Source organism: Sturnus vulgaris, chromosome 7 (assembly GCF_052056855.1).
Source record: "Sturnus vulgaris isolate bStuVul1 chromosome 7, bStuVul1.hap1, whole genome shotgun sequence".
Lineage (NCBI taxonomy): Eukaryota > Metazoa > Chordata > Aves > Passeriformes > Sturnidae > Sturnus > Sturnus vulgaris.
Genome location: NC_142249.1, coordinates 36,681,764 through 36,694,276, shown reverse-complemented (window position 1 = coordinate 36,694,276; position 12,513 = coordinate 36,681,764). Strand labels below are relative to the sequence as shown.

The 12,513-nt window shown below is 40.1% G+C and overlaps 1 protein-coding gene across 1 annotated transcript in view; it reads left to right on the top strand.

The window, feature by feature from the left end:
* Nucleotides 1-12,513, top strand: part of LOC106849921 (von Willebrand factor D and EGF domain-containing protein-like) — a 187,942-nt gene that overhangs the window by 59,223 nt on the left and 116,206 nt on the right. The window contains exons 13-16 of the mRNA XM_088168290.1: nt 949-1,104; nt 5,473-5,577; nt 8,289-8,403; nt 11,409-11,659. Of these exons, the coding sequence (XP_088024416.1) occupies nt 949-1,104; nt 5,473-5,577; nt 8,289-8,403; nt 11,409-11,659 (627 nt within the window). The remainder of the gene's footprint in view (nt 1-948; nt 1,105-5,472; nt 5,578-8,288; nt 8,404-11,408; nt 11,660-12,513) is intronic.

Genomic DNA, 12,513 nt, shown 5'->3' with positions numbered 1-12,513 from the left:
ACCTTCCATGTCCACTGCCAATGTGTTTGCCACAAGTGAGGGGAGCTGAAGAGGCTCAGACCTTTCCAGGACTGGTTCCCTGGAAATGCACTGCTATGAGTTCTTGTTCATTATCTCTATGGAGTTTTGTTTGACTCCTGTTTGGTTCAGCTGCTCTGTAGCCCATTGAAGCCTGAAATCACAGTATTATTTCTCATTCTGTACATCTGGAACATCTACAACCCTTGGCTGTTTTCCTAAACACATTTAAATGCTAAGTTTTGTGGTTGAATATAGGGTTTCCTCAGCATACTTACAGAGGCTCTTATTTGAATTTTCTTAGTCATACTTTAACACCAAATCAGAAATTTTGATGAGCATCAAACCCATCTCTTATGCTAGCACTGTAATTTTATCATAAACAACTATACACAGGCAATGCTGCAACTGAGATATTTGGTGGATCAGCGTCGTCAGATATGAAATGTTTGATTAAACTCATAAATCCAACTCGGAACAGACACTCAGCCTGACTCCCAGTCGGTGCTGGCACACTCATGAGGCACAGCTGAGATTTGCTGTGCCCCCTTAGGGCTCCATAGGCTCTTACCAAGTTGGAATGGTTTGTGCAGCTGATCTGGAGGAGTAGCTGACATCACCTTCAAGGATCCACGAGCTGGCTGCTGAGCTCCAGGAGGAAACACAAAGTTACTCGATTACATCACCCTGGCTCATCCCAGCCGCTCATCCCAAGTGCAGACCACAGCACTTCCTAAACCAATAGACCACCTGCGTGCCTAGCTAAGCATGGCTTCCCCTTTACTGTAGCTATAGTAACAGCATGTCTCCCTTTTAAACAAACCACCTAGGAATGCCTTATATTATCGATTAGAAATATAAACATACATTGACAACTGGAATCTCTCCATGAGCCTTCAGTTTCTGCACTCTCCCTCTGCTTTACTGTAGCATCTCCATGGCGAATGGATATCAAGGGAACAGGAAAGCACAAAAGCAGATTTTCTGAGCTCTGAGGCTGTTGACTGCCAGATCCCACTCCTGAACATCACAGAGGATGTGCACTTCGTGGCCGGTGATGAGCCGTTCGCAAGATGGCAAGTGAAAGTAGGAATTTTATTATATTTCTAAGAAATGTTTTAGAAAGAGATTTAGAAATCAGTTGTCATGGTGAATTAAAATGCAAAGCACAATTTTGCTTCCTTTCAGAAATGAAAATGCCTGTAGAAGTACTCACACTGATATCACATAGTGGAAAAAAAACCCACCCCATCAACCAAAACAATGAGCTAAACCCAGGTGTCTCTGTAGCCAATCCAAAAGGGCAAATTACAACCACTTCTAGAGGTATTCACCTGAGATTGATGCCATTGTGCTAATCAATTGTTAATCATTAGTATTCCATTTCTGAGAACCCCAGCTCAAACTCCTGATTAGGCAGCAAGTTGTCAGAAAGCTTTGACTCCCTGGGTGCAGGAGCAGTGAAGGCAAGGGCTGGCTCCTGGGCAGGCTTGAGCTGGAATGTCACAGTCACACTCATGGTCTGAATGGCTGCAGGAAGAAGCATGTGCAGTATCTGCCTGTTCTGGGTTCTCTGATGCAGTTTTAGCCCCTTTTATTCACAAAACGGTACCTATTTTCTAAATATTCCCAGGAAACCAGTGCCTTCCCAACCCAGTGCACCTGCTGCCCTTGCTCTCACTCTAGGTCTGGATGGTTATTTTCTGCAGATTAGTTGTTTTTCACAAGACTGAGATATTTTAAAGGCTCTGAAGCTGAGAAGAATATATTGCCATTGTAGGGAGACTGCAGATGTGCTCTGAAAATTGCAGCATGCAGAATGACACAAATAAAACACTCCCCTCACCATGGAATTGCTGCCTGTCCTGCACCCCAGCTGGGGACACGTGCTGCCACTTGGCCTGGGGGAAGCAGAAAGATGCTTGGCAGAGCACCTCATTTATTTCAAAAATATAAGGATTCGGGAGTTTAGGACATGAGGGTAAAACCCTGTGGGTGCAGAGCCTGACTGTTTGCTGCTGGGAGGGACCTTGGACCTTCCTTGTGTCACACACCAGGGCTGAACCAGGAGGGAAGGTCCTCTGCTCAGGGCTCCGAAATTTCTCAAAAAAGGTATTGAACTCTGCCAGCTGTGAGATAAAATGCTGCCTCACGGTGGAAGGATCTGAGAGGGAGACACCCTGGGTGTTCCTGGCCCAAGAGGAGAGCTGAAATCCTGTATGAGCACAGGAAGGTTTCTCCAGTGTTCCCAGGACAGTGTCCTCACAATTGAACACAATTCTGATTGTGTTCAAGCACTTCCTTTCAGCCCCGAGGAGGTCTGTACAATTATTCTCATTCTTTCCCCTCAAAAACAGCTACAAAAACTCTTTCCATGCACTGAAGCTCCAGAAAAGCTCTGCACCTGTAAGCTTTCTGCCCTTTCCCTCTCCTTCAAACCCTGCAGAGGAACCAGGCCGACAGCTACACAGCGAATGCTCAATTAAATCCTCTCAGTCTGCACGTGAATCTGGCACTCCTGTGGATCTTTTGATGAACAAATTGGGAAGGCAGAGCCCAATGCTCAGTTTCAAAGGCAGCTGGCTTTACATGGCAGCAGAGAGAACAAAATCATGGAGCTTTTCAAGATAAAAAATTACTTTCAATTAATTCCACAGGTGTTCAAAAATCATGTTCCACAAAACTCCTCTAAAGACTTATTGCAACTCACAAGACTTATTGATGATCTGGGTTATGTATCTATGTATCTACTTCTCAAAACATAGCTAAAGGATTTTTCAGAACCAAAAGTCAACACAATTCTTTCTGGAAATGTCACTGTTCAATATTTTCAGAATCTCTCCCCTTTTCCAAATCATATTTCAAAGGAATCGGAACAATTTCACTACAGCTTTTTCACTACCAGCACTGGAGCAGCAGGAGCTCTTCTCAGTGCTCTTTCATTTAGTCTCCTCTTGTATTCATGCTTCAGATTTTGCCCATTGTTTCCATGACATGCTGCTGAATGCAGATAAGAAAGCACATGTGTCTACACCAGGGTGTTTGGCATAATTAATTGAGATATCAAAATACAAACCCATGCTTGGGCAGCAGATGACTTGAGCTGTCCAGGCAGATGCCTGGGTGAAGAGGTGAAAGAGCTTGGCAGGCACTTATCTAATTTGGGAAGCAGCTCTCATCCTTTATATTCAATTGTTGCTGAATTTGTCTAGAATAGAAAAAACCACAAAAAATTCAGTGAGAGAAAAACTGAATTTTAACTCAGCACAGATTTAAACCTTTCGTTTTTCTTTTTTAGAAACTTTCATACAAAGTCTGTGTAGAGTGATGCCAATAGCCAAGACCATTTCATGATGGATGAAAAAAACCTGAGGCAGAAGCAACAGAGTTTCTGATCATCTTTTGCATTTATGCAGAAGCACCCACTTCTTTCCAGATGATACCTATGCCCAAGCAAACAAGGCCCAACTCTAAGTGGGTTTTTGCCTCTTAAGGTCCAAACAAATTTAAGGTTTTCTCTCCTTAGTTCTCATCAAAGTGTTTGTTCCACATCACTAAGATGACTAATGAAAAAGCAATTAAAATAGCTATAAACCAGTCCAGTTCTAAAAGAGACCAAAATAGATGTTTATAACAGAATGTAGGAAAAAAAACACAGATAAAAAAAATCAAATTACAGGAGTAACATTTCATTCACAATGCTCACTTCAGACAAAACAATTAGTGCAATTTTACAGCTTTTTATATTTTTCCCTGTCTAGCCATTTTTTCACTCATTATTAGTGCACCATTATTGAGACAACACTGGACACTCTGGTAAAATAATGAAATGAAATTAAATTAAAATTGCATTAGGAATAATAAATTCTTAATGGATGTTTGCTGCCAGAGTCCTTCAGTGAAGAGCAGATCTACGGGGGGGGGGGGGGGGGGGGTGTTGCCTGTTTCAGTTTTTTCTCAAACTGCAGGAGAAATTCTTTATTTCTTTTAAAAGCATTTTTACCTGTAGTACAATACATTATATTCTAATATGTCAATAGTCTAATATTTTCCTTAGACCAATGAATTTTACTAGATCAATGAATTTTACTGAATTTTTGGACCAGTTTATATTAGTCTAAAGAAGTTATTTCACTTCCACAAGTTGAAAATGTGAATATCCATGAATACTGTCTGTTCCTGTCCTTGTGGTGGTTTCTGCAGACACAACCACAGCTCGCAGTGCATTTTCAGCTGAGAACCATCCCATGTGACACTGTGGGAGAATCTGCTCTATTATCTTCCATGAACTTTCAACCATGATAACTGCTACTTTTCATGAAACGTACTGAGATTTTTTTGCTCTCTGTACTTCTCTTTATCTTTGTTCAATTTAACTTAACATTCTTTCTGTGAACTGAAAGAGTTTATTGATTGATCAAAAACTTTATGGCCTCAATCTTGTAAAAATCCCCTGCAAAAGGACTGAGGATGTTTCAGATTTGTGGTCTCAGGAGAGAAGGAAGAGTGCTGGGGATTTTCTTTTAATAGCAAGAAAGCACAGAGGTACCTGATGAATCCAAAGCAAACCCTGTTAGATTTGCTAAATAGCAGCTTTATTTTTGCTGTGAGAAGACAAAACCTGAAAAACACCTGACAGAAGGGCTTTGCTTTCCTGCTGGTTCACATCATTGTCTCCAGCATGGCCTTCCCCAGGGTTTTGGGGTGCCCTTTAAGGTTCACACCACTCAAGACGTCTCACAAAGCATTCTCAAAAGCTAACCACTTATCCACACTTCTCTGGTAGTTTTTCATTTTTACTGTGGAAAAAGAAAATGTAAATTTACTCAACTCTTTTGTATTGTATAGGCATTCTTATACAAAAAGGCCATGTTCAAGGCTTTCTGAATTACCCACATGTACTCGTTATGAGCTGGGACAGGTGACTGCTATAATGTACTTTCCTACAGAAATGAGACTGTTTCTCTCTCATATTGTGCACCCTTGCAGATTTTATAAGGTTAATTTCAAATAAAACTATATTATATACTTTTTTCCCCCACACACTTTCAAGGCAAGGACTTTACTTACTGATTTGCTATTAGTAAAAAAAGTGGTTCTGAGCTCCAGCCAAAAATGTTAATTGTGTTTCACAACTCCTTGAAATCCCCCTTGTAGTACTTGAGTACAGCTTCCATAAGGGTATCAGGAAAAAAAAGAACCTTCAGGATAAAACCTAATAGCAATCAGAAAGCTGAATGCCAGCTGAGCCAAAAGATCTTTTGGTTATTAATGAAGAGTTTCCAGTTTGGAGCATTAAGCAATTTGTTAGCTCGCAGAGCCACTCACAAGTGGTTTAATTTATCTTGCTGGCACACATCCAGTTCAAGGGGGCAGTGGTGTATGCTCCACAATGAGCAGACAGTCTCCATATGGAACATTATTACTTATAAAGATGATTTTTGTATCATTTAGATCACTAACGATGGCTTGCAGTACAGTAATTCCAGAGTGCTGACCCTGTACGACGCGGTCTGCCAGGTCTGCCAATTCCACCCGACCGGACTTTGTAAATTAAAGGTAATTTAAAGATCATAAAGGTTTAATACGGATCGTTCATCTCTTCCTTAGCCCTCTCCCTCCCTCTGATGGGCTGTGTGTAATAATTGCTCTGGAAGGGGAAAACCTATTTCACAGATCAGCTGCACAGCCCAATACTTTGCTTTTCTCTTTCACAGCCTCACGTCTGCGATATTTGATTTCTTTCTCATATTTACGTGGGGTGTGAACACCTGATAGAGCATGCTTTATGTTGGACCTTCCTCATGCAAACACCTCAGGAAAGCCCATGGCTGGCAATATTTATCCTTTGCAGCTGTTAGTGGGAGTAAATAAGAGTGAGGAGCCTGCCCTGAGAGGCTTAACTTCACTTCTGAAGTGTCTCTGCTATTTTCCCTCTCCCAGCCGGTTTGGTGAGGGTATATCATTTCTATTCCCATTTTCTGCCTTAGCAAGAGGCACACAAAGATGCATGTTATACAGTTTTTGTCATGTGAGAACACCCTTGAGAGAACATAAACCATTCTTGCTTGCATTAAACACTGCTAAGTACAAACATATAGTATTTTGACAGTTTCAAAATCGTAACCAAAAGTCTAGAGCTACATTTTAAACTGCCAACATGTTAGAAACTGCCTGCAGAGCACTATAACCCTCAGTTTTCCTGTGGAATTATTGGTATAACATCCCTTAAAAAAAAATCTTCCCTTCTCTTTTTTCCAGAGACCTGCATTAAGCAAATTATCTGGTTTGCAATGGGGCTTCAAAAAAATTTTGGAGGGTATTAGGTGGGCTATTTGAATGTGCTGATCCTGCTTTCCTGCCCTGAGGCAAGTATGAATTAATAGGAGGCTACCAGTCTGCTTTTTTTATAAAATGAAGATTAATCAGGTACATCTTAACTCATTTGCCTCACTGTTCTCATTAATGCTAATGAGAAAATACAGTTTTAAAACCTGTACTGATTGCAAGCACATAATGGTTACCAAAATTTTTTTAAAGTTCACTTTTTTTTTCAAGTAAGGGAGTGAATAGAAGTTACTTTAGAGGCCTGTGTGGTAATTTGACCCTGACTGGATGTCTCAAAGTCCCTCCGTCACTGCCCTCAGAGAGCTAAGGGCAGGGAAATCCAACACAGCCCAAATGAGAGCAAAACCACTTTAGTTTCAGATTAAAATAATTGTGACAGAATCATTTCACTTAAAGCCTTTTTGTCAAAGGCTTTCCTTATTCTTTTGCTTTTGAAACCCAGAAATGTATATGGTCTCTCAATGTGGTGTTCTCTAGGGGTTATAGTAATTTCTATATTCAACTATTCTAAAATGCTTCAAGGGAATATTTGAACTAGGCTTCCAATTGCATCAGACCACAGTCTAATTACTCCTTCTACATTACTCTACAACACTTAAATTAGTTTCAGAAAAGGTGTTTCAATTAGGGGACATTTTATATCAGCCCATTTCACATTCTTTTATGGAGCCCATTCTTTACCACACTGTATCATATCCGAAAAAAAAGCATATATTTTTTTTTTTTTATCAGAGCATCAAGCCTTGAAAACAACCATGTAATAAAATCTAATTAGCATCAATGTTTTAATGCTGGAGATCTGTCATGTTCTATCATGTCGTGGCCATTATGAGGATGCTTTTTGTTTCTCTACCTTACCCATTACCCTAAAGTGGTATTATTGACTAATGCAGTTTGCAAAAGAAGTTTGGGACACCAGTAGAGCAGTAGACAGAAAACACAGGGCCAGTAATAGGACACATATCAGTCTCAGCAAAACGAAGGAAAAGGAAAAATGTGTTTGGTAGCTTGTCTGTCCTGCTGTCCCACTGTGGCAAGCACTTTGCTCCTCCTTCTTCCCAGGAGTATTCTATATTTTTCTGGGAATCTGCAAGGTCAGATAAAGCTCAACACTGGCTACAAGGCCTAGCTCCTCCACAGGACCTTCCCAAGGGATAGATCCTTAATCTGTGCATTATGTCCCTGTGTCCCTTTCTTAGATAACCCAAGTGCCTTCAACCCTCGTGGGACCCACACAGCCTCTCTGGCCCTGCTGGGCTCCCCAGCTGGGAGAGGAGCAGATCAGCCCAAAGGCTGCTGTGCCCATGGAGCATCACCTCACAAATGTCATTTGGGATGTTCTGCTCCACCAAGTCACCCTGGATGTGCTCAGCTCTTATCTACAGCTCCCTCATGGGAGCCTAAATTCTAATGCCCTTCTTAATTCTGCTTTTATAGCACTGCTTCTGCAAATGTTTATGAAGAGCAGGATTCCAATATTTCAAATGGAGCTTTTGTCTAGTCTTGGGTTTTGTGAGTCTCGTGGTGCTCACCTTTCATGAATAACTGATACTCATCATATTAACAGTCACAGCTGGGAACAATGACCACATACACCACATGAGTGTGGAAATGGGAAAAGAGTCACATTCTGTTGCATCCATCATCCATCTGTGACAAAGCAACACCCCATTGCCTAAGCTAACATTGAAAGCCACAAGAATTCCAAGCTGGAACTGGAAAACTTCCACTGTTTACTTGCTGTAAGCAGAAAGCACCAACATTTAAATTGCTGCTGTTTCCTTGTTTCAAGAGACTAGTGAATTGCTGCTTATATCCAGAAATTAATTGCTAATTTCTTATCTTTCTTATTCCTTTTTTTATTTTCATTGCCTTCACCTCCCACCCATTTTTGTTTCCTTTTTTTTTTTTTTTTTGGGCAGGAAAATACATGCAATATAGATGGACTTTGCTATGGTGAAGGAGAGTCAAGCCCTACAAGCCCTTGTCTTCTCTGTGAACCTGACATTTCTAAGTTCACCTGGTCTGTTAATGAAAGTAAGACAGGGGTTTCTTTTCTAGAATTTAGAAGTACTTATCTGGGAATTTATGATGCATTTTATTAAATATATCATTCCTCCATTTTGCTAACCTGAATCTATCCCTGTGCAGTGCACATGGACTGTTTGTAATGGGAATAATTGGGTACATCAGAAATGCAGACTCCACTGCATGCACTATGCATCTTATTCTGCCTGATAAATCTCAGATTAGTAAGTGAAAAAAATGCCTGAAAATTAAAATTTGATATGCCAGTGTCCCATGCAGTGCCCAATCTGTCAGCTAAAGGTGACGAACCCAAAATATCTCTGTCAGCATCTCGCAGGTACAAATCTTTAAGGAGGCAATTTGGGGAAAATACTGTTTTTAAAACACTAGCTTATATTTTTGTTGTCTGTAAGAATTGCTTCCTTTTGCTGAGCCAAGTCCTATGAAATGCCTCATAACAGAGCTTGGCTTGGCAGGGAGTCCAAGTGATAGGCATCAGCCACTCATTACCTTCACTGCACAGAACCCAAAGTCTCATTCTGCAGCCCCTCGAGGCAGAGGACAGGGAGAAGGGTGCCTTTTGAAGCATCTCCTGAAGGATGAGGACTAAATCATAGTTTTTTTCATGGCTACATGCCCCGTGTAAACAACAACCATTGCTCACCCCACGCTTTACATACAATCTGTTTCCAGCAGCATTATCCTCACAGCCCATCTCCTCCCTTACACGAGCATGTTTGCATCTGGTCAATATAAAGATTATATTACTGCTTTTATGTAAATCAAGGTGGTGCTGCTAGAAACTTTGTAAACTGTGTGTTTTGTAAACACAAACACATTACAGAGAGGTATGTGAGTCACAGAAACAGTCTGCTTCGTTTGTTTGCAGTTTTATAACACCCCAAAAGTTGACCAACTAAAAATCCCTTTGGATGTCACTTGGATGAGTATGCAAAATGCCTAAGGGTGAGTCAGATCTGAAAGAGAGCCTGTACACTTGAAAGCTGTATGTTTTTCCCCCAAAAATATTTAAGTCCAATGAGGGATATTATCTGTGACTCACAAACCTCGCCTCCTTTCTGTCACAGAACTGTAGAATGATAGCAGGTTCTGAAGGGTTTGAAATGGACCTTGAAGATCATCTTGTCCTACCCCTGCCATGGGCAGGGACACTTTCCACTAGACCAGGTTGCTCAGAGCCACATCCAGCCTGGCTTTCCATTGTGTTGGCCAGAGCAGCAGTGTCCCTGGGGATGAGCTGATCCTGAGTGTTATAGAGACAGACTCATTACTAATACCAAGACATCTCCATTTAAAAATTCAGGAAATGGTTTAAAAAGTAAGGACTGCATTTGTTTTAAAATTTAAAAAAACTAGAAGTGATTTGGAAACTCTGAAACACATCATGGTTCACTTTTAAATGATGTCAAAATTTAAAAATATTTAGAAGAAAAGGTTTGTCAGACCTGTTTTCAAAAGTGTGAAAACTTCTTTTAAAGTTCTGCAGTAATAGAGAGAGTGTATATATATTTACTGGATGGCAAGCAGATCTCTGTAGAATTAGAAACACTCCTCCACAGACTCCTTTCAGAACATCTGATTTTATGTTATTTTGTGCCTACCACTTCCACTTACCATCCATTCTGTTAACACCTTTGTGTTTATCCATAAATGCATACCCTGCATCAATATTTCATTGATTACTTTGGGCACAATTTTTATGGGCTCCATGGCTTTAGTGTTTGGGAAATAAAAGGCAAATGAATAGATGGAAGCTTTCAACAGTTATGCCAGGACAATCTGCTGGACAAGCATTTTAGAAAGCTCTCATAGCACAGCAGCAATAAAGGAGACACATATTTAAATAATTGCATCATCTAAGCCATGCTATGGAAAGCAAAGTTGGATAAAAATTATATGTACTACAAAAAAACCCCTAATGATGATTTCCCATGAGCATAATGCAAGAAGTCCTTATGAGAGCACGTATATAGTTCATTATGTTCGAGCATGGCTTGAAATTAATCCTCAGTATTAGAAATGTGCTTTACGTTAAACATTACTATGGTCAAATTACATTGTGAGAAGATTCCTTTAAATATGTCAATTTGCACTACTGGCTAAAGAGGAAAGATGCCTTGAGACTGAGGAGGCTTAGGACATGGAGATGAAATTCCTTGGCCCTGAAAAGAGCTGCTGTCACCTCAGGGTACTCATCTGATCTTACTTTTCCTTGGTTTCTAATTATAAAATGTAATTATTTTCTCTACCTAGTCCTCCTTACCTATGTACATTGAAAGTATCTTCAGATAGCATTTTTCTTGTGCTGTTAAATAGCTTTGTATATCAGGGGGTTTTAACTTCACTAAGGAAATACTGAATGTAAACAGCAACCCCAGAAATAACAGTGCCAAGGGTGACATTGTACACACCACTGATGTATCTCTGATGGCACTGAAATGACCTTTTTTCCTCATGAAATGTCCAACCAAATTCACTCAAACTGGTCCTTTAATTAATCCTCATGGGTAAAGGGAGGAGAGTCTACTCAATGGATGAGTTACAATTTATTTTTCCTCCTGAGTTGCCCGCCGAATTAATCATTCAGCATTTTGAGATTTATTTTACTTATGTTTAAATGGATGGATGGTAGATTAAATATCTATGTAAGTATAAGAAATAGAACTAATTATAGTTTTAGGAAGAATTGGGACTAGGGGGAGGTCATATAAATCATGTATTATTTACTCCATATATCACACAGCACTTCAAAATTAATCAAAGTGCAGGATGGGACAAAAGTTCAGCACAGGGCACAAAAAAAGGGGAGAAAAAAGGTGTTCTTTTTGATAAAGCTATTTGCTGTCTCTAACATCCAAATCTCTTCCTCCATCAGCTTCTGGGTATGATCTGTATGTTTTCTTTGAGAGCATTCCTTCAAAGACTCACTCTGAGAATCTTTGTGTGAGAGAAACCGGAGTTTATGTAATCATGGTTTCATTTTTGCTGTTTAGACAACCTGCCTCCTGTGTTCCAGGCCCCCTCCAGCCAGCTGCTGACATTTATTGGTGAGAATTTTGTTTACCAGCTAATAGCAGTGGATCCAGAAGGGTCAGCTGTGCTATTCATCTTGGAGGCTGGGCCACGGGATGCCAGGCTCTCTCCTGCTGGCCTTCTCCTCTGGAAAGTGGATTCAGAAGAAATGCAGACCTTTGAATTCACTGTGTCAGATGAGTGCAATGCACAGAGCAGATACTCTATTGAGGTAAGGCAAAGCACACTCGAAAGGAAAAACAAAACAAACCTGTTTGTCATGTCAATGCAGTTACGCAATTGTCATCATAGCTAATAATTTGTTACTGTCTTGAAAAACAAGGCTTCAGCTATTTCCTCATAAGTGTATAATATCCAGCACAGCAATAATGATCAGTTAATGGAATAAATATCTCTGAGAACATAGAAACTATATATACAGGGAACAAGAGAGTGCTATTGATTGCTGTTTGAAAGAACATTCTTGCAGAGCCTTTTAATGGTTCATTAATCTGCTTTAAAATTCACATTCTGCATCTGGATTGCACAAAAAAAGCATATAACATAAAAGACCAGGCTTTAGCTATAAAAGGGAGATTATAACTCATTCTCAATGATATTTTTAGAGGATGTCTTGCTCTTATGTCATTACTCCACACTATAAGTTTCTTGGCAGAGCTTGTCCATGGCTTTGTCTTTATTGTATAGGCTAACATTAATTTTCTGATCAGATGAGCTAATAAAGCAGGATGCAGACTCTTGACATAAGAACCGTTTTGTGAAGAAAAGATTTTTAGTCCCAGAGATTCCTATTTTTATTCATTCAAACCACAAAATACAAATCTCCTGAACCCACACAACAGAGGGGAAACTGGAGCCTAGATGTGGCTTTAATGGAAATATTTCAAACTAGACCCGTGTTATCTGGGAGAGATAATGCAGAGCTTTGAATCTGTAGAAATGCAGTTCTTGTACATACATAAAATACAACCATGGATCTCCTTTCCCTGAAGAGAGAGACCAGATAAGGAATGCCACAGTCATGTTCCTGCCTGGGAGTCATTTGTAATGTGAAAGAGAAAGGTG